The 25,875-nt window shown below is 51.0% G+C and overlaps 1 protein-coding gene across 1 annotated transcript; it reads right to left on the bottom strand.

Annotated features, from left to right (window-relative positions):
• Positions 1–4,161: 4,161 nt before the first annotated feature.
• On the bottom strand, positions 4,162–25,596 carry LOC121336010 (tetraspanin-15-like). The gene is made up of 11 exons (XM_041404646.1): positions 25,493–25,596; positions 23,127–23,312; positions 20,518–20,592; positions 20,177–20,272; positions 18,735–18,848; positions 16,294–16,347; positions 15,620–15,736; positions 11,387–11,573; positions 5,599–5,691; positions 5,148–5,336; positions 4,162–4,178 (listed from the first exon to the last, which is right to left on the bottom strand). Exons 1-11 carry the CDS (start codon positions 25,571–25,573, stop codon positions 4,162–4,164), a joined length of 1,209 nt encoding a protein of 402 aa, XP_041260580.1. The 5' UTR covers positions 25,574–25,596.
• Between the last annotated feature and the right edge of the window lie 279 nt (positions 25,597–25,875).

Here is a 25,875-nt window from a genome sequence, read left to right as displayed (position 1 = left end):
TGTTGAAGGGAATGGGGGATCCCTGAGTGCTGGAATTCCAGGGGAAACGGGATGGCCCCGCAGGGAACGGCCCCGAAGGGGGTTTGGGATGGCAAAAAAAGGGATGGAAATGGAGGGAAATGTTGAAAGGAATGGGGGATCCCTGAGTGATCCCATCCCGCATTCCCTGGGGAATGCTGGGGAAAGGAGGAGCAGGATGAAGCTCCAGGAACCAATTCCCACCGAATTCCCTTTCCAGGAGTTCCCTGTGCCAAGCCCACAGGGAACGGCCCCAAAGGGGGTTTGGGATGGCAAAAAAAGGGATGAAAACGGAGGGAAATGTTGAAGGGAATGGGGGATCTCCATCCCAAATTCCCTGTGGGGAAAAGGAGCAAGAATTCCATGGAAAATCCTGCTCCATCCCGCAGGGAACGGCCCCGAAGGGGGTTTGGGATGGCAAAAAATGGGATGAAAACAGAGGGAAATGTTGAAGGGAATGGGGGATCTCCATCCCAAATTCCCTGTGGGGAAAAGGAGCAAGAATTCCATGGAAAATCCTGCTCCATCCCGCACGGAACGGCCCCGAAGGGGGTTTGGGATGGCAAAAAAAGGGATGAAAACGGAGGGAAAGGTTTATGGGAATGGGGGAACCCTGAGTGATCCCATCCTGAATTCCCTGTGCTGGAATTCCAGGGGAAAACGGGATGGCCCCACAGGGAACGGCCCCAAAGGGGGTTTGGGATGGCAAAAAAAGGGATGGAAATGGAGGGAAATGTTGAAGGGAATGGGGGATCCCTGAGTGATCCCATCCCGCATTCCCTGGGGAATGCTGGGGAAATGAGGAGCAGGATGAAGCTCCAGGAACCAATTCCCACCGAATTCCCTTTCCAGGAGTTCCCTGTGCCCAGTTCCCAGCTTTATCCCAACTTTCCCCTCCCACAGACCCCATTTTTCCAGGCTCCATCCCACCCCAACCCTTCCAACCTTGGGATTTCCCCTTTTTCCCAACAGGGAATGACACAAATCCGTCATTCCTGTGGGGAAAATTCCATCTTTTTCTGGGAAAGGGCAGCATTTATGGCCTGGGGAGAAATCTGGGAATGGTTTTGGGATCACGGCGCCCTCCAAGGCTTTTCCATCCCAGCACATTCCCAGTGCCCATGGGAGGGTGAAGAAATCCCAGGAAAAAAAGAAAAAAGTTGGATTTGTTCTTAACCCTCTCCATCCTCAGGGGTTTTTCCAGCAAAACTTCCCAGTTTTGGTGGATTTGGAGAGAAATCCAAGCCCTGAAATCCATGGAAATGGGGTGTTTGGAATGAATTCTGTATTTCCTGATTCAGCAGGAATGATCCAGCTTGGAAAATGGGAATTTTTGGGGCAAAATCCTCCTTTTCTCCAAGCTGGGAGTAACAAAGTTGGCTAATGCAGCATTTAAAAAAAATCAGGGAATTAAATTGCTGCGGATAAATGAGGGAAAAATGAGAATTTTGCACTTTTCCTGCACAAAGCAGACGAGCCCAGGCCCCAAAAGAAGAGGATGTCCCTTTAGGCTGAGCCTGCTTAAACCACTTAAGCCCCTCTAAGCCAAGCCCAAAGGCTGCCAAGGTCCAGCCCTGCCACCATTCCCATAAATCCCTTCTTGTGATTGTGAATATTCCCGGGAATTCTGGGGCTGGGCTCCGTGCCTGGAGGGTTTCAGGCTCCCTAAGCCTGGGGTTTTTCTCGGAAAAGGGATGAGACGGGTGAAATTCTGGTCAACCCCCCCTGCCAAGCTTAAAATTCCCCAAAAAAACCCCAAATTTAATGAGCTGAGCCACAAAAAAAATCGGGATTTTGCGGGAAATCCCAGTCCTGGGTGGGATCTCTGGTGGAAAAATGGGATTTGGAATTCCTGCCCTCGATTTTGGGGTTGCTGCTCCCAGCTCTGCCCAAATTCCCTCTCTAAAAACGGATCCTTCCTTCCTCACCTTCCCCCAGGGCCTCATTTTGGGGTCTCAGGGTTTTTCACCCCTGAAACTCCAAAAAACTGAAATAAATCTCCTACAAAAAGAGCTTTTTTTGGTCTTTTCCTTATCCTGCCAGTTTAGGGAATAAATCCAACTTGCAGCTCCCAGTTTTGCTTCCCTCCCTCCCCGAGGTGGCCAAAATTCCTGGGATTTGCTCACCTGGAGAACAATTCCACGGCTGGGAGAGCTCCCAGCTCCTCCTGCTTTGGGGTTTTTCATTCCTGGGAATTGCACCCAGCACTGAAAACCCCAGGAGGCAGCAGGTGTTGGTTGGGGAAGGGGAAAGTGACACAAATCCCATAAAACACCCCAAAATCAGCTCCTTGGGGGGATCCAGGTCTCCCTGAGCCAGGTTTTAGGATGGGAAAACTCCAGGATTTCAGCCACTGCGGATTCCCAGGGAATATTTAGGATAATTTCCACGGGAAACAGGACAGGAATGATTTAAATCCCATTTATCCAACGTGTAGCTGCTTCCTCACATCCAAACCCTGACCCCACAAGGAAACTTCACCTGGAGATCCTTTCCAAACTGAAATTCCCACTAAATTGGGATAAAATTGGGAAATTAGGGAATGTAGCCCTGCTGGGGCTCTGCAATCCGGCCAGGACTAAGCCTGGGTTTAGGTCCAGCCTTATGCAGGGGCTGCCATGGGTTCTCCACAGTTTTTCCCTGCATTTTCCTCTGGGTTCTCCACAGTTTTTCCCTGCATTTTCCTGTGGGTTCTCCACAGCTTTTCCCTGCATTTTCCTGTGGGTTCTCCACAGCTTTTCCCTGCATTTTCCTGTGGGTTCTCCACAGCTTTTCCCTGCATTTTCCTGTGGGTTCTCCACAGCTTTTCCCTGCATTTTCCTGTGGGTTCTCCACAGCTTTTCCCTGCATTTTCCTGTGGGTTCTCCACAGCTTTTCCCTGCATTTTCCTCTGGGTTTTGCGCAGCTTTTCCCTGGATTTTCCTGCCTCAGATGAGCCCCAGCTGTCCCAAAACCAGGAGAGCAGGATGCACATCCCATGGGATGAATTTGCTCCAAATCCCCAGGTTTGGGGTATTTCTGACCCTTCCAAAACCCAACTTTTCCACCGAGGAGCAGCAGGAACTCCCTGCTTGATTTTTGGGATGAGCTTTGGCTCTCTGCACTTTTACAATCCCCTAAGTTGCTTTTCCGAGGGAAAAACCAGAAAAAAAAAACCCCCCAAGGATCTTTTCCCCCCTCCCACCGCAGCGCTGGGAAATAAAACACCCCAAGCCCTACCTGGAGTGGTTTCCATTTCTTGCCCCGTTTAACCCCAAAGCTTCGCCGCGCGATCCCAAAACGCCGCCAAGGGCCGGAGCTCCTTTCCCCTTTCTCCCTTCTCCTTTATCCACTGCAGCTCGCTAAACTCCGCGGCTTAGGGAGCAGATTACGGCGAGCAAATCCTTCCCCGCTCGGCTCCCATGACGGGAAGTGGCCAAAGCGCCGGGATGCGCTCGGGAAGCGCCAGAAATCCGCGACCCGGGGCCGCTCCCCGCGGGGTTCTCCCGCCCTGGCCGCCCCAAAATTGAGGGTTTGGTTTTTAGGGGGGGAAAAGGAGAGGAAGGAGGGAGATTTGGTGGGGTTGAGGGGGTTTGGGTTTTTTTTTTTTTCTCTGTGAAATGAGGGGTTTTTTGTCCAAGCCACCAAAGTGGGCTGGAGTTATCTCTGAGCGGAATTTGGCGGTTGTGGGGAGGAGGGAAAAGGGGGAAAAAAGGGGAAAAGGAGGGGAAATAGGGGAGAATAAGGAAAAAGGAGGGGAAAGAAGAGGAAAAGAGGAGAAAATAGGGGAAATAGGGAAAAAGAGGGGAGAATAAAGGAAAAGGAGGGGGAAAAAAGGAAAAGGAGGGGGGAAAAATGAAAAGGAGGGTGAAAGAAGGAAGAGGAGGAGGAAAGAAGGAAATAAAGGGAAAATGAGGGGGAAATCAGGGAAAAGGAGGGGAAAGGAGGGAAAAGGAAGGAAGGAGGGGACATGCCCCCGCTCCCGCCTCCGCCGAGGGCACAAAGGAGCTGCCAGCGAATAAAAATCCTCTTCCCGTGCAAAAAAACCACAGAAAACTTCAGCTGGGCCTGAACCCGAATGCAAATTTCCAGCAGGGGGGTGGAAAAATCCCAGCCCATGGAAGGGCTCGGTGGCTGCGCTCCCCTGTGAAATGTTAATCTCCCCTAAGGAGATTTCCCCCCTAAGGAGCGGCAAAACCCGGCGGGAACACGGCGTGATTCCCCAAAGTTGTCTGGAGCCCAATCCCAGTGGGGAAACTCCATCCCAATCCCATCTCAATGGGGAAAACCCAATTCCAGCAGGAAAACTCCATCCCAATCCCATTTCCATGGGGAAAACCCAATTCCAATGTCCAAAATTTTTCTGGAACCTCAGTTCCAGCAGGAAAATCACTCCAAACCCAACCCAATCCCATTTCAACTAGAAAAACTCATTGGGAACACGGTATGATGCCCAGAGCTTGTCTGGATCCCAAATTTCAGTAGGAAAACTCCATCCAAATCCCATTTCAACAGGAAAAACCCATCGGGAACAAGGTGTGATTCCCCAAAGTTGTCTGGAACCCCAATTCCAGCAGGAAACCCCCTCCAACCCCAACCCAAATCCCATTTCAATGGGAAAAACCCATCAGGCACAAGGTGTGATTCCAGGAGTTTGTCTGGAATCCCAATTCCAGCAGGAAAACCTCTCCAAATCCCATTTCAACAGGAACAACCCATTGGGAACACGGTGTGAAGGCTGTGGGGACCCCCAATCCCAGCAGGAAAGCCCCTCCAACCCCATTTTAATGGGAAAAACCCATCGGGAAGAAGGTGGGATGTCCAAAAGTTTTCTGGAACCCCAATTCCAGCCAGGAAAACCTCTCCAAATCCCGTTTCAATGTGAAAAACCCGTTGGGAACAAGGTGTGACTCCCCAAAGTTGTCTGGAACCCCAGTTCCAGCAGGAAACCCCCTCTCAACCCATCGGGAACACGGTGTGAAGGCTGTGGGGACCCCCAATCCCAGCAGGAAAGCCCCTCCAACCCCATCCCAACGGGACCAACAAACCCAGGACCAGGCGGAGCGGCGGCGCCGCACGGCGAAGCCGAGCCGATCCGACCGCGACTCCAGAATCCCTCCCCGGATTTTTGGGGCACGCTGGGCACTCACTGGTCCTGCTGGCGTTGTCGTTGCCACTCTCGGGCCAGCCCTGGCCCTCGTCGGTGTCCGAGGGCTCGCGGGGCCCGAAGTGGCGCTCGCTGCCGCTGCGCTCGCGGCTGGAGCCCGGCGAGCGCCGGCGGCGCCGTTTCCTGCGGAAGCCGCGCGGCACCGGCACCCCGATGTAGATGGAGTGGTAGTCTGGGAATGAGGGAGGAAGGGGTTAAAAAATTGGGGTTTCAGGGTGGAAATGATGTGGGTAGGGTGATAAATGGAGTGAAAATTTGATTTTTCTGGGAGAAAAATTCCTGGTGAAAATGGTCTACACGTGGAGTGATAATTTCAGCAAAAAATTCATTTTTCTGGGAGAAAAATTCCTAGTGAAAATGATGCGGATGGAGAGATAATTGGAATAAAAAATTCCAAAAAATCTGCTCCGGGACATTCCCAGGATTTCTCTCACCTTCCTCATCCTCGAATCTCCTCCGGGAGCCGCCGAGGCCGCGCTCGCTCATCCCATCCTCATCCTCCAGCATGGTCCAGCTGCTCGGGGGAGCTGGGGAAGGATTGGGAACGGGATCTGAGTGCGGGATTTGAGTGGAATTTGGGATTTTATGGCATCTGGGATTTTATGGGATCTGGGAGGGGAAGAAGCTCTCTGCACACCTGCCAGGAGCTCCCTGCTCTGGAATCCTTCACTCGGGAACGTCCCAGCAGGATTCCCTGTGGGATCAGTGGGGACCCTTGGGCACCTCCTGTGCCACCCCTGCCCTGCCCGGTGCCACCCCTGCTCTCCTCTCCCCGTATTCCCAAAATTTCCCTGGGATCCCATCCCCCATCCTCCAATTCCTGCTGCTCAGAGGGTCCAGGAGAACATTCCAGAGACTTCCCAGCACAATTCCGGACACGACTTTCCCCAAATTCCAGAGCCTGGCACAATCCCTGGACACAAATTTCCCCAAATTCCAGAGCCTGGCAGAATTCCCAACACAAATTTTCTGGGATTCTGGAGCCCCCCATTACTCCGGGGTGACCCCACACATCCCAAAGGGATTTCCCAGCCCAAATTTTCCTTTCCCCATCCCTGATCCCACATTTCCTTTCCACTTCCAGCCGTTTCCCCCTTTGATCCCGGTGGGGATCTGCCAGGGACGCTGATGAATTAATTAACGACTCCCTAATTAGCCGAGCTCCAGCGATTGCCTTTCACACTCGGCTGCCCGGGCGCGGCTGTTTCCATTCCCGGCCCGGTCGATGCTCCCAAAGTCACTCAGAGGGCAATCCCGAGCAGCATTCCTGCATTTTCCAGCTCTTTCGGGGAGAAAAACCCCAAATCCGTCCAAAAAACTCGGAAATGGGAACACCCTGAGCCTCCTCTGGGGCTGGCAGGGCGGGAATTCCTGACCCTTTTCAGCTGGGAAAAGCTGGTTTATCCCAGTCCAAATTAAATCCAGTTTATCCTGGTCCAAATTAAATCCAGTTTATCCTGGTCCAAATTAAATCCAGTTTATCCTGGTCCAAATTAAATCCAGGTTATCCTAAACCAGTTTAAATCCAGGTTATCCCAGTCCAACTCAAATCCAGTTCATCCCAAACCAGCTTAAATCCAGGTTATCCCTGTCCAAATTAAATCCAGTTTATCCCAGTCCAACTCCAGTCCCAGCCTGGCTGAGATTTAAATTTGACTTCCAAGATTTGGGATTTTTTTTCCATCAATCCGACAATTTTGGCAGGAATTGATTTAATTTAAGGGAAAACAAATTTAGGGTTTTTCCTCAGGAGGGAAAACCCAAACTGGGCAGTTTAGGGATAACATCATCCATGAGCCTTGGCTTCCCAAAAACATGCCGGGGTGAACTCTGAGGATTTTAGGAAGCTGGAAAAGCAGAAAAAGCAGGAAAACACCCCCCAGGGATGGTTTTAGTCTAAAATGACCTTTTAGAAGATGAAGGATCCCAACCCCCAGGAAATCCCAGCAGGTCGGGGGTCCCAGGTGATGGACTGGGGTACAAACCCTTCCAGCTGGGATAATTCCGGGAAAAAACGGGATTTTTTGGGAATCAGGATGAGCTGGGAAGCACAAAGAACCCTGGGGTAGAGCCAGGCTTTGTTAGGCACGGTTAAACGCAAGCTCCCGATCGATTCTGGGGTCGGACAATCGGGGATTTTTCCCACAGGGAGCTTTTCCCCCCTTAAATCCCTAAAACCCAACCGGGAGCAGGAATTAGAGCCGGAAAACCCAACTGGAATTCCAGGGAAATCCAGGCAGGAAAGCCAAGCCCGCGGAACCCCAAAACCAAGATTTCCCCAAAAAAGAGATTTCCCATTCCAAACTCACCTGGAGCTCCCCAAAGAGAGATTTGGGATCGGGCTGTGGGGTCAGGGGAAGCCGGGATTCCTGGCAGTCAGAGCTGCTCTTCCAGCGACCCCAAAGCGCCGGCCCCGATCCCGCGAAACCCCAAAACCGAGATTTCCCCAAAAAATGAGATTTCCCCTGGAAAACTCACCTGGAGCTCCCCAAAAAGAGATTTGGGATCGGGCTGTGGGGTCAGGGGAAGTCAGGACTGCTGGGAGTCAGAGCTACTCTTCCAGCGACCCCAAAGCGCCGGCACCGATCCCACGAAACCCCAAAACAAAGATTTCCCCAAAAAATGAGATTTCCCCTGGAAAACTCACCTGGAGCTCCCCAAAAAGAGATTTGGGATCGGGCTGTGGGGTCAGGGGAAGTCAGGACTGCCGGGAGTCAGAGCTGCTCTTCCCAACATCCCAGCGAGCCCAAAGCGCCGGCCCCGATCCCGATCCCGATCCCGCTGGGTTGGGAGGCGCCGATCGATCGATCGATCGATCGCGGCCGGAGCGCGCAGGATCACGGGAGGGAGGGAGGGAGGGAGGGGGAGAAGGGAGGGGGACCCCACGGGATCGGCCCCACACAGGGATGGGCTGTCCGGGGGGATCGCTGGGATGGGGGAAATCCGCCCCAAGCTTGGGTTTGGGTTTGTGGGGCTGTCCTGGGGGAATTTTTTTTTTTCTGTGGGTTTTGGATCGGTTTTGAGGGGTTTGGGGGGGGAACTGCTCTGGTTTTTGTGTCTGGAGTTTAGGGAATGGCAGGGAGTTCCAGCAGTGGGATGATCCCAAATCCCCAGAACTGGGAAGATCTTAAACCCCCATCCATGGGATGATCCCAAATCCAGCACTGGGATGACCCTAAGTCCCCTCAAGTTGGATAATCACAAACCTCCATCCATGGCATGACCCCAAATCCCCCTTCCATGGGATGATCCCAAATCCCCTTCCATGGGATGATCCCAAAATCCCATCACTAGGATGATCCCAAATCCCCTGAACTGGATAATCCCAAACCCCCATCCATGGGACGATCCCAAACCCCCATCCCTGGGATGATCCCAAACCCCCTGGAGAGCCGGGCTCAGCCCCGGGGGATCCCCCCCCCAGCCTGGGCAGGTTTAGGGTCAGGATTTCCTCTGGAATTGTTCCCAATTCCACGTTTTCCCTTCCACCCCATGAATTCGGGGTCAGGAATCTCGGCCCCCTGCAGCCTTTTATGGGAACATCAATAAATCCCACCCAATCCCAGCCCCTCATCAGAGAACAACCAGGATCAGAGGGGACTGGGGCTGGGATTGGGGCTGGGATTGGGGCTGGGATTGGGGCTGGTTTGGGCTGGGATTGGGGCTGGGATTGGGGCTGGTTTGGGCTGGGATTGGTTAGGCTGGGATTGGTTAGGCTGGGAATAACGGCTGGTTTAGGCCAGGATCGGGGCTGGTTTAGGCTGGGATTTGGGCTGGGTGGGATCAAGGGAAAGCTGGAAATGGTCGGGAGAGGGAGACAGAGCCCGGGAGTTTGGGAATCCTCAGGATCCAGGCCCTGCTCCCCAAATATCCCAAAGAACCAGAAAAAACCAGGATTTTCTTTGCTCCTAGGAAAAACTAACTTTGGTTTCCCCCACATTTTTCTCTTTTCTTTTCACTTTTTTCCCTTTTTCCTTCTATTCCCCCTTCTTTATTTCACTTCCCCCCATTCTCTTTTCCCCTTTCCTTTCCCTTTTTTCCTTTTCCTTTCACTCTTCCCAATTTTCCCAATGGGAGATGAGAATAAAAATCCCTTTTTTTTCCCCCAGTTTTCCCAAAGGTAATCCAGGACCTGAGAAGAAAAATCCCATTTTTTCCCCAAGGAAAATTCAGGACCTGAGAATAAAAATCTTTTTTTTTTTCCATTTTCCCAATAAGAGCTGAAAATAAAAATCCTTTTTTTTTTTTTTACAATTTTCCAGTTGAAAATAAAAACCCCATTCTTTACAGTTTTCCCAATGGGAGACGAGAATAAAAATCCCATTTTTTCCCAGTTTTCCCAAAGGCTGCTCCCCAAATATCCCAAAGAACCAGAAAAAAACAGGATTTTCTTTGCTCCTAGGAAAAACTAACTTTGGTTTCCCCCACATTTTTCTCTTTTCTTTTCACTTTTTTCCCTTTTTCCTTCTATTCCCCCTTCTTTATTTCACTTCCCCCCATTCTCTTTTCCCCTTTCCTTTCCCTTTTTTCCTTTTCCTTTCACTCTTCCCTTTTAATTTCATTTTTTCCTTTCTCTTTCCCCCTTTTCCTTTCCCTTTTTTTCCCTTTCCCCTTCACTATTTCCCTTTCAGTTTTTTTCCTTTTCCCTTTCACTTTTTCCCAATTTTCCCAATGGGAGATGAGAATAAAAATCCCTTTTTTTTCCCCCAGTTTTCCCAAAGGTAATCCAGGACCTGAGAAGAAAAATCCCATTTTTTCCCCAAGGAAAATTCAGGACCTGAGAATAAAAATCTTTTTTTTTTTCCATTTTCCCAATAAGAGCTGAAAATAAAAATCCTTTTTTTTTTTTTACAATTTTCCAGATGAAAATAAAAACCCCATTCTTTACAGTTTTCCCAATGGGAGACGAGAATAAAAATCCCATTTTTTCCCAGTTTTCCCAAAGGAAATCCAGCACCTGAGAGGGATAATCCCATTTTTTTCCAAGGAAAATCCAGGATCTGAGAGGGAAAAATCCCATTTTTTTCCCAAGAAAAATCCATGATGTGAGAAGAAAAATCCCATTTTTTCCCCAAAGGAAATCCAGGATCTGAGAGGGAAAATCCCATTTTTTTCCAGTTTCCCAAAGGAAATGCAGGACCTGAGAGGAAAAATCCCATTCTTTCCCAAGAAAAATCCAGGACCTGAGAGGAAAAATCCCATTTTTTCCCAAGAAAAATCCAGGACCTGACAAGAAAAATCCCATTTTTTCCCAAGGAAAATCCATGATCTAAGAAGAAAAATCCCATTTTTTTTCCCAAAGGAAATCCAGGATCTGAGAGGGAAAAATCCCATTTTTTTCCAATTTTCCCAAAGAAATTTTGGGATCTGAGAGGGAAAAAAATCCCATTTTTTCCCAAGGAAACCCAGGATCTAAGAAGAAAAATCCCATTTTTTCCCAAAGGAAAATCGAGGGAAAATCCCATTTTTTTCCAGTTTCCCAAAGGAAATCCAGGATCTAAGAAGAAAATTCCCGTTTTTCCCAAAGGAAATCCAGGATCTAAGAAGAAAAATCCCATTTTTTCCCCAAAGGAAATCCAGGATCTGAGAGGGAAAATCCCATTTTTTTCCAGTTTCCCAAAGGAAATCCAGGACCTGAGAGGAAAAATCCCATTTTTTCCAAAGAAAAATCCAGGACTTGACAAGAAAAATCCCATTTTTTCCCAAGGAAAATCCATGATCTAAGAAGAAAAATCCCATTTTTTTTCCCAAAGGAAATCCAGGACCTGAGAGGAAAAATCCCATTTTTTTCCCAAAGGAAATCCAGGATCTGAGAGGGAAAAATCCCATTTTTTTCCAATTTTCCCAAAGAAATTTTGGGATCTGAGAGGGAAAAAATCCCATTTTTTCCCAAGGAAATCCAGGATCTGAGGGGAAAAATCCCATTTTTTCCCAAGGAAATCCAGGATCTGAGGGGAAAAATCCCATTTTTTCCCAAGGAAATCCAGGATCTAAGAAGAAAAATCCCATTTTTTTCCAGTTTCCCAAAGGAAATCCAGGACCTGAGAGGAAAAATTCCATTTTTCCCCAAGGAAATCCAGGATCTAAGAAGAAAATTCCCGTTTTTCCCACGTTCCGCTCCAAGTCCAAGTGCGAGTCCGAGCGCTCCTCACGCTTTGCGGTGGCAGGCGGCTCCTTCCTCCTCCTCCTCCTCCTCCCCGGTGTCCCCGGTGTCCCCGGTGCCCCCGGTGCCCCCGGCGCCCCCGTAGCCGCCCTCCCGGGGCAGGCACCAGCAGCAGCCGGCGCCGCGCAGATCCGGCGGGGCCGCGCCGGGAGCCGCCGGGAGCGGCCGCGCGTCCACGGAATCGCACCGGGAACGGAGCTCGTCCAGCTGCTGCCAGTGCAGCCAGGCCATGGCCAGCCCCAGCACCTTCCCAGAGGGGACAGGGATATCCTAAAAGGGACACGGACACCCCAGAGGGTCAGGGGGACACCAAAGTGGACAGGAAGATCCTAAAAGGGGCACCCCAAAAGGGGACAGGGACACCCCAAAGGGGGCAGGGATATCCCAGAGGGGACAGAGATATCCTAAAAGGGGTCAGGGATACCCCAAAAGGGGACAGGGACACCCCAAAGGAGCCAGAGATATCCTAAAAAGGATCAGGGATATCTCAAATGGGACAGGGACATCCTAAAAGGGTCAGGGACATCCCAAAAGGGGACAGGCACAATTCCCAGCCCTGCTGATCCCAGGACTATTCCAATATTTCTCCCCAAAATCCCACCCAAACCAGCCACGGATTCCAGGACGGGCTGCACAGAACCCACAGAATGGCTCAGTGCTGATTCTTCCTTCCCAGATCCACCTGGACGTGGATCCCAAGGGGATTTCCACGGATCCCAAAGCCAGAAAAAGCAGAAAATCCCATCCTTGGGAATGCCCATCCTCAGTGGCTCCTGCCCCATTCCCACTTTCCCAGTCCCTGGCAGGGATTCCCAGTTTGGTATTTCTGGGAATGGGGTCGATCCCAGTCCTGGGGTTGCTGCACGGTCCCAGGGCTTTCCCAGCTCCAGGAATTCAGGATTGGAAAAAGCACAGCAGGGCTGAAGGGAAAATCTGGAATTCCCTGGGAATTCCCTGTTATCCCACAGCTTGAAATGAGGCTGCCTCATCCTGGGTGGGATTTTTGGGAAGGGCTCCGGAATTCCAGGAACTGCAGGGGAGCAGGGGACACCACTGTGATAATGGGATAATAATGGGATAATAATGGGATAATAACGGGATAATAATGGGATAATAATGGGATTGTGCTGATCCCCACCCAGAGCAAATTTGGGTTTTGCAATCCCATTTCCACGGATGTCGAGCTGCAGCCTCGCTCCCATTATGGAACTGTCACCAGTCCCATTAAAATCCCTTTGAAATGTGGGATTTGGGGCAAATTTGTCATTTTTTGCCTCCTGGAAGGATTTGTGTTTGCATTCCATGGAAACAGAGCCAGGTCTGAGGCAGGGATGGCTCCTGCTCCTCCTGCTGAGGAATCCCAGAAAAAATGGGGAATTCTGGAAGGGAATAAAAGCATCCAAAGGCCTCAGTGGGGATCCTAAATCCCAGAGAAAATGGAAATTGTGGAAGGGAATAAAAGCATCCAAAGGCCTCAGTGGGGATCCTAAATCCCAGAGAAAATGGAAATTGTGGAAGGGAATAAAAGCATCCAAAGGCCTCAGTCAGGATCCCAAATCCCAGAGAAAATGGGGAATAAAAGGGAATAAAAGGATCCAAACCTCAGAGAAAATGGGGAATAAAAGGGAATAAAAGCATCCAAACCCCTCAGTTGGGATTCCAAATCCCAGAAAAAATGGGGATTCTGGAAGGGAATAAAAGGATCCAAACCTCAGAGAAAATGGGGAATAAAAGGGAATAAAAGGATCCAAACCCCAGAGAAAACAGGGAATTAAAGGGAACAAAACCATTCAAGATCCCAAATCCCAAGGAAAACGGAGAATAAAAGGGAATAAAAGGATCCAAACCGCTCAGTGAGGATCCCAAATTCCAGAGAAAACAGGGAAGAAAAGGGAATGAAAGGATCCAAACCCAGAGAAAAGGGGAAATCAAAGGGAATACAACCAGGAACCAGGGAGCTGTCAGGAATTATGGATGTGCCAATTTTGGCTCCGCGCGGTTACGGCACCGCCGAGCTCGGGGGAGCCAGCCCAGGGGAGCAGAACGGGGCAGGGCTGAGGCTGGGAAAAGGAAAAAACGGAATTTTTTCTGGGATTGGGATCCAGGAATTGTTGCCACTGGAAGTGTTGGTTCTTGCTGGGTGGAATTCTGCCCTTCCCAGGTTTTTTGTTGTGGGATTTGAGTGCCCAGGGGGTGCAAATCCATGGAAAAGCTGCTCCCCCAGGGGGAAATAAATCCCAGGAGCTTTGGGAATCCATAAAATTTCCAGTGGGAATCTGGGAATTCCATGGACTGGGACGGTCCTGAGGTCCCTCCCAACCCAAAGCATTCCGTGGTTCCTCTAGACCTGACTCCTGTCTCCCATGGAGAATTCCAAGGCTCAGCTCAATCCCAAATCCCAGCTTAGCTCGTGGGGTCTCTGTTGGTTCCTTTGGATCAGTTTTCCACTGGGAATTGGGGCTGGAATGGTCCCAAATCCTCCTGGGAATGGTCCCAGATCCTCTCCTCCTCCTTCTCTGGAAAAAGGGCTCAGGAATGAAGGAAAAGGCTCAAATTTCCATTTTTGCCCCATTTTCCAATGGAAAAAGGAAGTCCATGGAGGTTTTGCCTTAGGGATGGGCTGTGCCTGACTCCAGCAAGGAAAATTCCCTGCAGAAATCCATGGAAATTTGGGAACATCCCCCAGTTCTGGCTGGATCCTGCTCACCCGGAATGCTGAACTTCCCCAGAGTTAACAAAGCCCAAATTGGGGTTTTTTCCCCTCCTTTTTTGGCTTTCCATTCCCTAAATTGGGATTTCAGATGGAAAAATCCCCTTCACTCCCTTTTCCCACCCCGACAACGCTCAGAGAACCCCCGGAGCCGTGGGGGAGATTGGAGAATGAACAAATCCCAAATCAATCTTCCAAGGAAACGCTGAGATTTTCCATCCCTGTCACAGGGAGATGAAGGTGCCGGCCTGGAAAACGCCCGGCTGGAGGAAAATTCCACGTTTTTCGTGGAATGGCATCGTCCATCTCCGGGACTGACGCTCCGGGGAGGGAACGGCCGCCCCCACACCGAGATGGATGGGACACAGGGAGAAATAATTCTCTGGGATGGATGGATGGAGCCCTCAGCAGGGATCTGCAGGATCCTCTCGTTTTTCGGCTTCTTGGGGGTGGGAAAAAAATCCCGGTTTTTAAGGGGAAAAACAAGGATTGCAGAGGTTTTGCTGCTGCTGTTTCTGTTTTACTGCGGTGGCTGAGAGGGGCAGGGAGTGATCCCAGGGAGGGATGGAATGAGGGTGGGGAGGAGCTGGGATGGAATTCCCAGAGCAGGTGGGAAGTGTCCCACATCCCTGGCAGTGCCCAAGGCCAGGCTGGAGCCACCTGGGACAGTGGGAATTGTCCCTGCACGTGGCAGGGGTGGGATGGGACCCTGAAGCTCCTTCCCAACCCAAACCATTCCAGGATTCTCTGCAACAACATCCATTAAAAAAATCCCTGGAAAGGCTCAGGAAGGAACGAGCTGGAGCCTGGCAGAACAAGGCTGAGTTTTTGAGGCTCATTCCCACCCCGAGCACGTCCCCAGCCCCTGGAGGAGCCACTGGAGGCAGGGAAAGGATGGATGAGCTGGAAACCCGGGGCTGCTCCGAGATGAAACACAGCCAGCCCCGGGCCACGGCGGGATTTTGGGATGAGAAGGTCCTTGGGAGTGACAGGAATGTGGGGGATGGAAGGCACAGAGCGTGGAATGGAAACAAAGAGAATTCCAAGGGTGGATGGAGGTGGAGTTCGTGCCTGGCTCCAAATGGAAAAAGGAACACAGCCTCTCCCGTGGGATTGGGGTTTTCCCTTCAAAAGGGCCAGGATGCTCCTGGGTTTGGGGGATCCTGGATTCTCCCGGCCATGGGAGGAACTCCAGCTCCATCAGCACTCCAGGGATTTGTCCCCAGCATTCCCAATTAACAGCACCACTCCAGATCCATCAGCATTCCCAATTAATGCCCCCAGCACTGCCCATTAACGGCTCCACTCCAGACCCATCAGGGCTGGAATTCCCGCGGATTTCTCCCCATCGGCATTCACAATTAGCAACCCCATTAGCATTCCCAATTAGCAGCCGGCTGTTAATGGATTAGGATGACTTTCCCTGCCCCAACCACAAATCCCAGATGGAACTGGGACCCCAAAGGATTTTCCCACCCTCCAGCAGGGGAAAGGAGCTGAGAATCCCAAAACCGCGGGGTCGCCCTGATCCTGGCGGCTCCTTCCAGCTGGGAGCTGGGGAATTTGGGAATTGCAGCCGTACCTGAGGCAGCAGCAGGGAGCAGACGATGGCCAGGGTGGTCTGGAAGTTGTCCTTGAGCCAGAGCCCCACGGCGTGGATGCAGCCCCGGACGTGGATGGTGCCGAGCAGCTCCAGGCGCTGGGGGGCAGAGAGGGGATCCCAAATTCCCGGGAATTTGGGGACTTTTCCACGGCTTTCCCAGGAATTTTGGCAGGAACAGCATCGGGTTGGGGTTTTTGGACTCAGATCAGCACCCCAGGGGAGGGATTTTTGTTCTTGTGCTTCCAAAGGAAGTCTTGGAGCTGAGATGGGATTAAATCCCAACTTTTGGGGCCCTGGGAGAGATCCTGGAGCACCAAATTCCCTCAGCTGGGGCCTGCCCGAGCTGGGAATTCCTGTAAGGAATTTCTGTTCCCACATTTCTGCTGGGAATTCTGCTGGGAATTCCCACATTTCTGCACTTGGAGGATCCCTGAGGGGATCCTGGGCTGGTCCCTCCATCCTCCTCCCGCTGGGAAGGGTTGAGGCCATTCCCAGGTGAGAACCCCAGGGCATCTAAAGTGCCCCAAAATTCCAGGGAAAATCCCCAAAGCCGAGCTGGGAGCAGCTGGGGAAGGGGAATTCCCGCAGGGAGAGTTTGATTTTTGGGATTGGGGGAAAGAGGAGCAAAGAATTCCCAGAAATTCCAAGGTCACCTCCTTGTCCAGGGCGCGGTACCCGCACAGGGTGTTCACCACTGCTCCGGGAGCCTGCGGAGAACGGGCAGGGTTATCCCGGGATTGGGGAGGGGTTATCCCGGGATTGGGGAGGGGTTATCCCGGGATTGGGGAGGGGTTATCCCGGGAGAGGGGAGGGGCTATCCCGGGAGAGCGGAGGGGCTATCCCGGGATTGGGGAGGGGTCTATCCTGGGAAAGGGGAGGGGTTTATTCCAGGAAAGGGGAAGGGTCTGTCCTGGGAAAGGGCACGGGTTTACCCTGGGAAAACACCCCAGAAATCCAAAGGAAATCAGGAATTCCAGAGGGGCCCAGCACGGGACAACCCTCGGAATTTGGGGTGTCCCTGGGACTGAGGGGTCTTCAGGGCAAATCCCAACCCAAACCATTCCAGGATTCTGGAGCTGGGCTGGGAGAGCTGGGAATGTTCCCCTGGAGAAGGGAAATTCCAGGGAGAGCTTCCAGAACATTCCAGGGCCTGCAGGGCCTCCAGGAGAGCTGGGGAAGGATTTGGGATAAGGGGTAGAGGGACAGGATACTGGGAATGGCTTCAAAGTGGGAAAATGAAACGGGATTTTGGGATGGAATGAGGGTGGGGAGGGCTGGGATGGAATTCCCAGAGGAGCTGGGGCTGCCCCTGGATCCCTGGGAATGTCCCAGGCCAGGCTGGAGCCACCTGGGACAGTGGGAATTGTCCCCATGGGTGGCCCTGGATGGGATTGAAGGCCAGGAAATTCCCAAGGGATTTGGCTCTCCTGGTTCTTTTCCTGGAATTCTGGCTCCTTAAGGAACGAGGCCAAATCCATCCCAAGGTTTTGGTGCTTCCCAGGTTCCAGAGCCTTTGGGGAGGTCTCACTTCCCAAAAACCCTCAGAGCCACAGCCAGGGGCTTTCTCTCTTGGAAAAAACATGGAAATTCCATGGATTCATGGAAATTCCATGTGTTTTCCTCCTGGAGCACAGCTCGGGGAATCCTGGAGTGGTTTGGGTGGGAAGGGGCCGTGAATCCCATCCCACATCGGGGACAAAACCCCAAAATCCCAGGCTGCTCCTTCAGCATTCCCAAAAAAAGGTCCCCAAATTCTCCCCCTCTGGATTAAGGGGATTTTTCCCTCAAACCCATTCAGCTTTTATTTTTACCAAATTGTCCCAAAAAAAGCCACGGGAGTGGAAAAATCCCCAAAAAAGCTCCTTGGGCTCCCTGCAGGAACCCCTGATTCCATCTCCAGGAGCCTCAGGATCCTTAATCAAGGCCTTGATTAGACAGGAGCTCAAATCTGCATCTCATTTGCATATCAGCCTAATTAAACCCCTTCACATTTCCTTCTTTTTCCATGAAAAACAATGAGGGATTGATGAGGAATTCTGCTTTTTGGGAGCTCTCCCAAACTTTCCCGGCCTCGCTCAGGATTTTCAGGATCCTGAGGTTTCATCCTGGGATGGAATCCCTGCAGGAGCAGGGCTGGATGAAACCAAATCTTAATAAAATTTTGGGGTTGGATTAACAAATTTTGAATAAAATATTGGGGTTGCTTCACAAAATTTTGGAGGGGATTTCCTGGGAATTTTGGGATTTTTCCCAGGAATTTTGGGATTTTTCCCTGGAATTCTGGGATATTTCTCCCTGTTCATCCCTCTGAAGCAGCAGGAATGGGGCAGAGGGGATTTCCCTGGAATTTTGGGATTTTTCCCAGGAATTTTGGGATTTTTTTCCCACTCACCCCTGTGACGTAGCAGGAATGGGGCAGAGGGGATTTCCCTGGAATTCTGGAATTTTTACCAGGAATTTTGGGATGTTTTCCCACTCACCCCTGTGACGTAGCAGGAATGGGGCAGAGGGGATTTCTCCCAGGAATTTTGGGACTTTTTTCCCACTCACCCCTGTGACGCAGCAGGAGTGGGGCGGCAGAGGGGAATGAGGGGATTTCCTGGGAATTCTGGGATTTTTACCAGGAATTTTGGGATTTTTTCCTGGGAATTTTGGGATTTTTTCCCCAGGAATTTTGGGATTTTTTCCTGGGAATTTTGGGATTTTTTTTTCCCAGGAATTTTGTGATTTCTCCCAGGAATTCTGGGACGTTTTCCCACTCACCCCTCTAACGCAGCAGGAGTGGGGCAGAGGGGAACGAGGGGATTTCTCCTAGGAATTTTGGGATTTTTTCACAGGAATTTTGGGATTATTTCCCAGGAATTCTGGGATTTCTCCCAGGAATTCTGGGACGTTTTCCCACTCACCCCTCTGATGCAGCAGGAGTGGGGCAGAGGGGAATGAGGGGATTTCTCCTAGGAATTTTGGGATTTTTTCCTGTGAATTTTGGGATTTTTTTTCCCGGGAATTTTGGGATTTCTCCCAGGAATTTTGGGATTTTTTCCTGGGAATTTTGGGATTTCTCCCAGGAATTTTGGGACGTTTTCCCACTCACCCCTCTGACGCAGCAGGAGTGGGGCACCCCGCAGGCCAGGGCCCCGCTGCCGTTGCACTGGTGGTACTGGTTCACTTCCCAATCCCGGAATTCGTCCCCTCCACAGCAGGAAAACTGCAGGAAAAACACAGAGAGAGGGAAGGGCTGGAAAACCCCAAAATTCCAGGGGAAACGGGAAGGGATTCCCACTCCAAAGGGATTTGGGGTTGGGATTTTGGGGGGAAATCCCTCCCTCGGAGGGCGGGGATGGAATTCCCAGGGAATTTTCCAGTCCTGGAAATTCCTTAAAAATCCTGGAGAAGGGGTTGGGGATCAGCCCTGGGAGAACAGGGAACGGATTCCCGTGGGCACAGGGATAATTAATTTGGATAATCATTAATTGGGATAATGGGAATTCCTCCTTGAGAGGGTTGGAAAGGGCAGGGATGGAATTCCCAGGGAATTTTGGATCCTTTGGGAGTGTCCAAAGCCAGGCTGAAACACCCTGGGATGGGGAAGGGGAATTTTAGGATCCCATCCATTCCAGAATTCCAATCCCATTCCCTGCATCTCCACTTCCCAATTTTTCCCTACTCCTGGAGAAGCTGAAGGGTAGGAAAAAAAGGGAATTTTTCCCATTTATTCCCATTTTAGAGGGATTTGGGCATGGCTCGGATCCATCCCCACTTCCACGCTTTAATTCCAAGCGACAAATCCATTTTTTCCCGAGGCAGGGATGGATTTGGGGGCTCTCAGCCATCCCATAAAATCCCCACCAGCCCCTCAGGGATTTCTCTTCCTGTCAGGATAAATTGGGATCAAATCCTGCAGCTACAAAGGGAAAAATTCAAATAAAAATCTCTTTTTTTCCCGCAGCGAAGATAAAAAAAATTCCAATCAAAGTCACTCCGAGTCCTCCACGGAATGAAAACGAGCCTGGTCTGGATTTTTCCCATTTTTTAAGCACCAAATTCATCCAGGAGCAGATTTTGGGAGAGATTTTTCCCTCTGCCTCCATTTTCCAATGAAAAGCAATGAAAATTCTTTGGATCTTCCTGCTCTGCTCCATCCCAGGCACAGATTTTAGGATTTTCCTGGATTCTCAGAGTTCCCTCCTCAAATTTTGGGATTTTCCATTTTTTTTCTCGTTTGGAAATGCTCAAAACCAGGCCCTGCTCCCCAGTCCAAGAATTCCCTCCTCAAATATTGGGATTTTCATTCTTCATTTTTCACAAATCCCAGGATAATTCCCAAAAAATCCCTCTGGGCTGAACTCAGGGAGGCAAAAGGAAAAAACCCCAAACCGAGTGAAGATATCCAAGGAAAACGCCCCAGGGATGGGAATAAAAATGGAAAATCCAGGGAAAAATCCTGAAAATCCAGGGAAAAATCCTAAAAATCCAGGGGGAACAGGGATGGGATTAAGCATTCCTTGGGAAACTCCCCCCTTTTCCCATCCAAACCTTTTCCTGCACAAAATCCAGGATATTTTTGAAGTCCAGGTCGTCGTAGTAGTGCCGGATTCCCTCCTGGATGTTGGAGTGGAAAACCTCATTCATCTGGGATGGAGAAACCCAAAAGTTGGGAAAATTCTTGGATAACAGCCCAAAATTCCACGGTTTTCATCCCAGAGGAGGGATTCACCCCATCCCAGGGTGATTTTTTGGGATAAAATCCACAATTTTGGAGCTGTCTGAATCCATTCCCGGCATGTCCAAGCCAAGGAACTTCTATCCACCTGATTTTTCCTGTTCCTCATTTGCATCTCAACAAAGCTGATTTGCATATTGAAATTAATTCCCACCTTGCTCTCGAAGATGATCTCCACCAGGATCAGCAGCAGCTCCGTCAGGAAGATCAGCAGCAGCACCCAGAAGAACTGGAAGGAGGAGAGGACGGGTGACCCCGGATCTGACCCCGTGGGAAATGAGGAATTGGCCACCGGAATTCCGGTTTTTCCTGGAATTTTGGCCAAAATTCCGCCTTGGTGTCCCCATGTGTCACCGTCCATCCCGGAGAGGGGATTGGGAGGGACTGGGAAGGAGATTGGGAAGGAGATTGGGAAGGACCAGGAAAGGTTGGGAGGGATGAGGAGGGATGGAGAATGGACTGGGAAGGATCCCGAGGGTGTCCCCCCAACAAAGCTCCAAACAAATTCTGGATTTCTTGGAGAAACTTCCCGAGGAAATCTTTCTCCGGCCCTGGATGCTGAGTCAGGAAGAGCTGCTCGATTCCGATTCAATTAACGCGGCCGCTAACGAGCTCATCAATCCCAATTCCCGCAGCAACCTCGGGAATTGATGAATCCTTCTGGGAGCTGCTCCTTCCCTCCCTTAACGATCTCCGAGGCTTTGTTCCTCGTTAATTATTCCCAAATCCGGACATTCCAGCCCCAAGACACCAAATTCGGGCGGTTTAACTCCTGTCCCTCCGGAGCAAATCTGGGGTTAATTCCTCTCCCTCTGGATCAAATTCGGGTTTAACTCCTGTCTCTCCGGAGCAAATCTGGGGTTAATCCCTCCCCCTCCGGAGCCCAAATCCCGTGGGTGGGGGTTGGGGTTTCCAGGCCATCGATCCCGGGGATTTGGGGCTGTCGGGACCGGCGCGTTCCCGGCGGATGAACGGGAGCGGAGCGGCCGCGGAGGCGGGAGATGGATGGAGCTGTCAGCTGGAATTCCAGAGGGAATTGCACCCAGGGGCACAAATCAGCCAAATTCCAGCGGGAATTCCACAGGACAAACCACGGGAGAAGCCAGCCCGGCTCCTACTGAACACCAGCCCCGGATCCTCTAAAACACAAATCCAGGTTTAAACAAAAATCCCAGATCCTTTGGAACAAGATTCCCAATCCTTTTAAACACAAATCCAGGTTTAAACACAACCCTGGATCCTCTGAGCAGAAATCCTGGATCCTTTTAAGCATGATCCCAAATCCTTTTATGAATGAATCTGGATCCTTCCAAACACAAATCCCAGATCCTTTTACACACAAATCCAGGTTTAAACACAACCCCAGATCCTTTAAAACACAAATCCCAGATCCTTTAAAACACAAATCCCAGATCCTTTTACACACAAATCCCAGATCCTTTTACACACAAATCCCAGATCCTTTAAAACACAAATCCCAGATCCTTTTAAACACAACCCTGGAGCCTTTAAAGCACAAATCTGGATCCTTTAAAACACAACCCCGGAGCCTTTAAAACACAAATCTGGATCCTTTAAAACACAAATTCCCCGTTTTTCCATAAAAAACCCAAAAGCTGCAGCTGCCAGGCCCAGCTCAGCTCCAAGAGCTCCTCCAGGGCCTCTCTCCCTGATTGCTTTTGTTCTGGGAATTCTCCTGGAAGGGACAATTCCCGATCCCACAAGGGCTCTGATTGCTCCTTCCTGTCCCCGGCGATTCCCGGCTTTTCACGGCCCCATTCCCACAAAACCCGGCTGGGCGCGGAGCGGGAGGTGCTGCTCCTGGGAATTCGATTTTCCTTGGGAATTCACATCCCGGGATGGACCTCGGGAGGGAAAATACCATGGAATTTCCTCCACGGATCCCCAAACCATGGAGATGACTCCGGCTCCATGGAACTCCCAAACCATGGAGGTGATCCTGCATCCATGGAATTCCCTCCAGGGAGATAACTCAGAATCTATGGAATTCCTCCTTAAGACCTCCCAAACCACGGAGGTGACTCGGGACCCATGGAATTCCATGGAGATGACCCTGGACTCATGGAATTCCCAAACCATGGAGATGACCCCAGATGCATGGAATTCCCAAGCCATGGAAATTACCCTAGATCCACGGAACTCCATGGAGGTGACCCTGGATCCATGGAATTCCCAAGCTATGGAAATTACCCTGGATCCATGGAATTCCACGCAGATGACCCCAGACCCATGGAACTCCATGGAGATGACCCTGGATCCATGAAGAAGACGCCGGATCCATGGAACTCCATGGAGATGACCGTGGATCCCTGGACATGATACTCCATGGAGATGACCCCAGACCCATGGAACTCCATGGAGATGACCCTGGATCCATGAAGAAGACGCCGGATCCATGGAACTCCATGGAGATGACTGTGGATCCATGAAGAAGACGCCGGATCCATGGAGCTCCATGGAGATGACCGCAGATCCATGGAACTCCATGGAGATGACCGTGGATCCATGAAGAAGACGCCGGATCCATGGAACTCCATGGAGATGACTTTGGATCCCTGGACATGATACTCCATGGAGATGACCGTGGATCCACGAAGAAGACGCCGGATCCATGGAACTCCATGGAGATGACTTTGGATCCCTGGACATGATTCTCCATGGAGATGACCCCAGATCCATGGAACTCCACGGAGACGAGCCCAAATCCCTGGAATGCCCTCCCGGACCCGTGCCCCTCCTCACCGTGCGCAGCAGGGCGCGGTTGTCGCGGAGGCTGCCCACCATGCCCACGAAGGACACCAGGAAGACGCCGGATCCCAGCAGGAGCAGCAGCACGGCCGGCGCCAGGAAAATCCCCTCCAGCGTCCGGTGCCGCTGCCGCTCCGCCTCGGCGTAGATCCCCACGGCCAGCAGCAGCAGCCCCAGCAGCTGCAGAGGGATATTTGGGATTTACTCCGGGATTTGTGGGATTTACGGGGGTATTTTGGGGTTTTTCAGATCCATGGAATTCCCTCCCCGGGCTCGCCCAAACACTGGAGATGACCCTGGATTCATGGAGTTCCTCCAAGACCTCCCAGACCTGGTTTGGACTCTGAATCCATGGAATTCCCTCCAAGGGATCCCCAAACCGTGGAGGCAACTCCAAATCCATGGAATTCCCTCCCTGGGATCCTCAGACCATGGAGATGACCCTGGATCCATGGAATTCCCTCCCTGGGATCCTCAAACCATGGATCCATGGAATTCCCTCCTTAAGACCCTCCAGGCATGGTGGAGGTATCCATGGAATTCCCTCTCCAGGATCCCTCAGACGTGGAGGTGACTCCGAATCCATGGAATTTAGGATTTTTGGGGCTTTCAGAGTTCTCAGGATTTTTGGGGTTTTCAATATTTTCAGGGTTTTCAGGATTTTCAGGAATTTCAGGATTCTCAGGGTTAGCAGGGTCAGTGGAAACACCCGCTCTCCATTTTGTGGGAAAAGAATTTTTTTTCCATGTTTCTTATATTTTTGGATTTTCCAAAGAAAGGGAAGGAGAGTTTTTTGAGGGAGAGGAAAATCCCAAATCTTTGCTCCTCCAGATTAAAGCAAACCCCAATTCCCAGTTTAAAGCCGCACTCTGGCTCATCCCAGGGAGTTTTGGGGTTTTCTTTTTGGGGTTTTCTTTTTTTCACGCACACGTTGGGACAACCCTGAGCTGGAAAACCAGGAATCATCAACCCCAAACCTCAGTGGAGACCAACCCAACCCTCATCCTGTGGGATTTTATTCCAAGGAGCCAAATTCCCAAAGGGAATTCCTACAAAATCCTGATTTTATTGGGAAAAACATCCCGGCCCATGGGGTTAATGAGCCTCGGAGGGTTTTTGGAATTAATTGGGCTGCGATTATGCAAATGAGGCTGGAATTAGGTCAAGCTGAAAGGCTCTGGATTCCCTGGAGCAGAATTCCCGCCTGGGAACATCCAAACAGGTTTTTTTGGGGGTTGTTTTCCCATTTTTTGGACCAATCCGAGCTTCTCACCGGTGGATTCTCCATGGAGCTCTCCCAAAATTCCCCCAAAAATCCGGGAATTGTCCCAGGGTTCATCCACGATTCCCACAGTGGAACTGGGAGGAAAATCCCACAATTCCTTCAACACCCCAAAAACCTCTGGGAACCCAAATCTTAGGATTTATCCCGGACTTCTTTGGAATATTGCACAAATCCCAACCAAAATCCCACCCTGAGCCAGAAATCTGGAATTTTTGGGGTTTATGGGAATATCACAGAGGTCTGACCCCTTGGAGTTTTCCCACCTGACAGAGCCTGGAAAATCTGGGAGATAATCCTAAAAAAACCCGAATTTTGGTGATTTTTTGCCTTGGCCGAGCTCATTCACAGGTCAAGAATCAATAAAAACCGAAATTAAAATCATTTCCGGGCACCTGCAGAGGAATTTCACGCTCACACCTGAATAAAACAGCCCCACCCCGGGATTATTTAACCCCGGGGAGGAAATATTCTGAAATAAAGTCAGAATTACCCAAAATAAACCCCAAAAAGAGACCCCAAAACGGGCGGAATTCCCGGTTTTCCCCTCCCCTCTCCCGCAGGTGTTTGCACCTCCCAGGTGTGGGGAAATCCCGCCCCGAGCAGAGTCCAAAACCGCCTAAAAATCCATTTATTTGGGATTTTTCCGACAAAAACGCGGCTGAAACCCCCTCGATGTCTGCAGGGGGCACCTGGGGGGTGAAAAAAATGGGATTTTCCCGGTTTTTTCCTGGTCCAAACGGGACTCGCGGACACAAAGGAATCACGGAGGAGGATGTGCTTGGAAAAAAAAATCCAAAACCCGCGGGTTCACCCCAAAATCGGCACGTTTGGAGCCCAAAATCGGCACGATCAGAGCCCAAAATCGCCCAGTTTGGAGCCCAAAATCGCCCTAAATCGCCCAGTTTGGAGCCGGCCCCGGGGGTTTGGAGGCACCGCGGGTTTTCCTAAAGGATTTGGGGTTTGGGAATGGGAAATTGGGACACAGAGAAGCGAAAGGGGCTGGGAAAGCCAATTCCGATTGGCAAAAAAACGGGAAAAACGTAGGGAAAATGGGGAAAATTGGAAAAGAACGTACCGAGAAGAGCGTGGCGTAGGCGGAGAGCGCGAATTTGATGCCGTAGTAATAAAAATGGGACTCGCGGCAGGACCGGGCCATGCCCGGCTCTTCCCGGCTGCAATTCCTGCGGGGAATTTCAACTCCCGGCTCTTCCCGGCTCCTTCCCGGCTGCAATTCCTGCGGGGAATTTGAACTTGGGGCCGATTTCCGCCCGCAGGGGCCGAGCGCGGCCGCGTTAACCCTTTAAAGGCTCCGCGCTGCGGGGGAAGGGATTTTCCAGCAGGGATAATCCCGGGAGCACCTCAGGAATCACCTGCGCTCCGAGAGAAGAATTCCAGCGGCTCCTCCCTCCCCACGCGCAGCTCCCAGACCGAATTCCTGCGGGGTTTACCTGGGAGCGG

Source organism: Onychostruthus taczanowskii, unplaced genomic scaffold (assembly GCF_017590055.1).
Source record: "Onychostruthus taczanowskii isolate IOZ18803 unplaced genomic scaffold, ASM1759005v1 scaffold217, whole genome shotgun sequence".
Taxonomy (NCBI): Eukaryota; Metazoa; Chordata; class Aves; order Passeriformes; family Passeridae; genus Onychostruthus; species Onychostruthus taczanowskii.
This window is presented reverse-complemented; position numbering and strand designations above follow the sequence as displayed.

Bases quoted from the DNA above. Each gene is read 5' to 3' on its own strand.
- LOC121336010 (XM_041404646.1), bottom strand. From the start codon at position 25,573: ATGGCCCGGTCCTGCCGCGAGTCCCATTTTTATTACTACGGCATCAAA. The intron at 16,348-18,734 runs GTGAGTGGGAAA...CGTTCTCCGCAG, and splicing joins ACTCCTGCTGCGTCAGAGGG to GCTCCCGGAGCAGTGGTGAA. The intron at 5,692-11,386 runs GCACCGGGGACA...ATCCTTCCCCAG, and splicing joins GGGCGCCGGGGGCACCGGGG to CTCCCCCGAGCAGCTGGACC.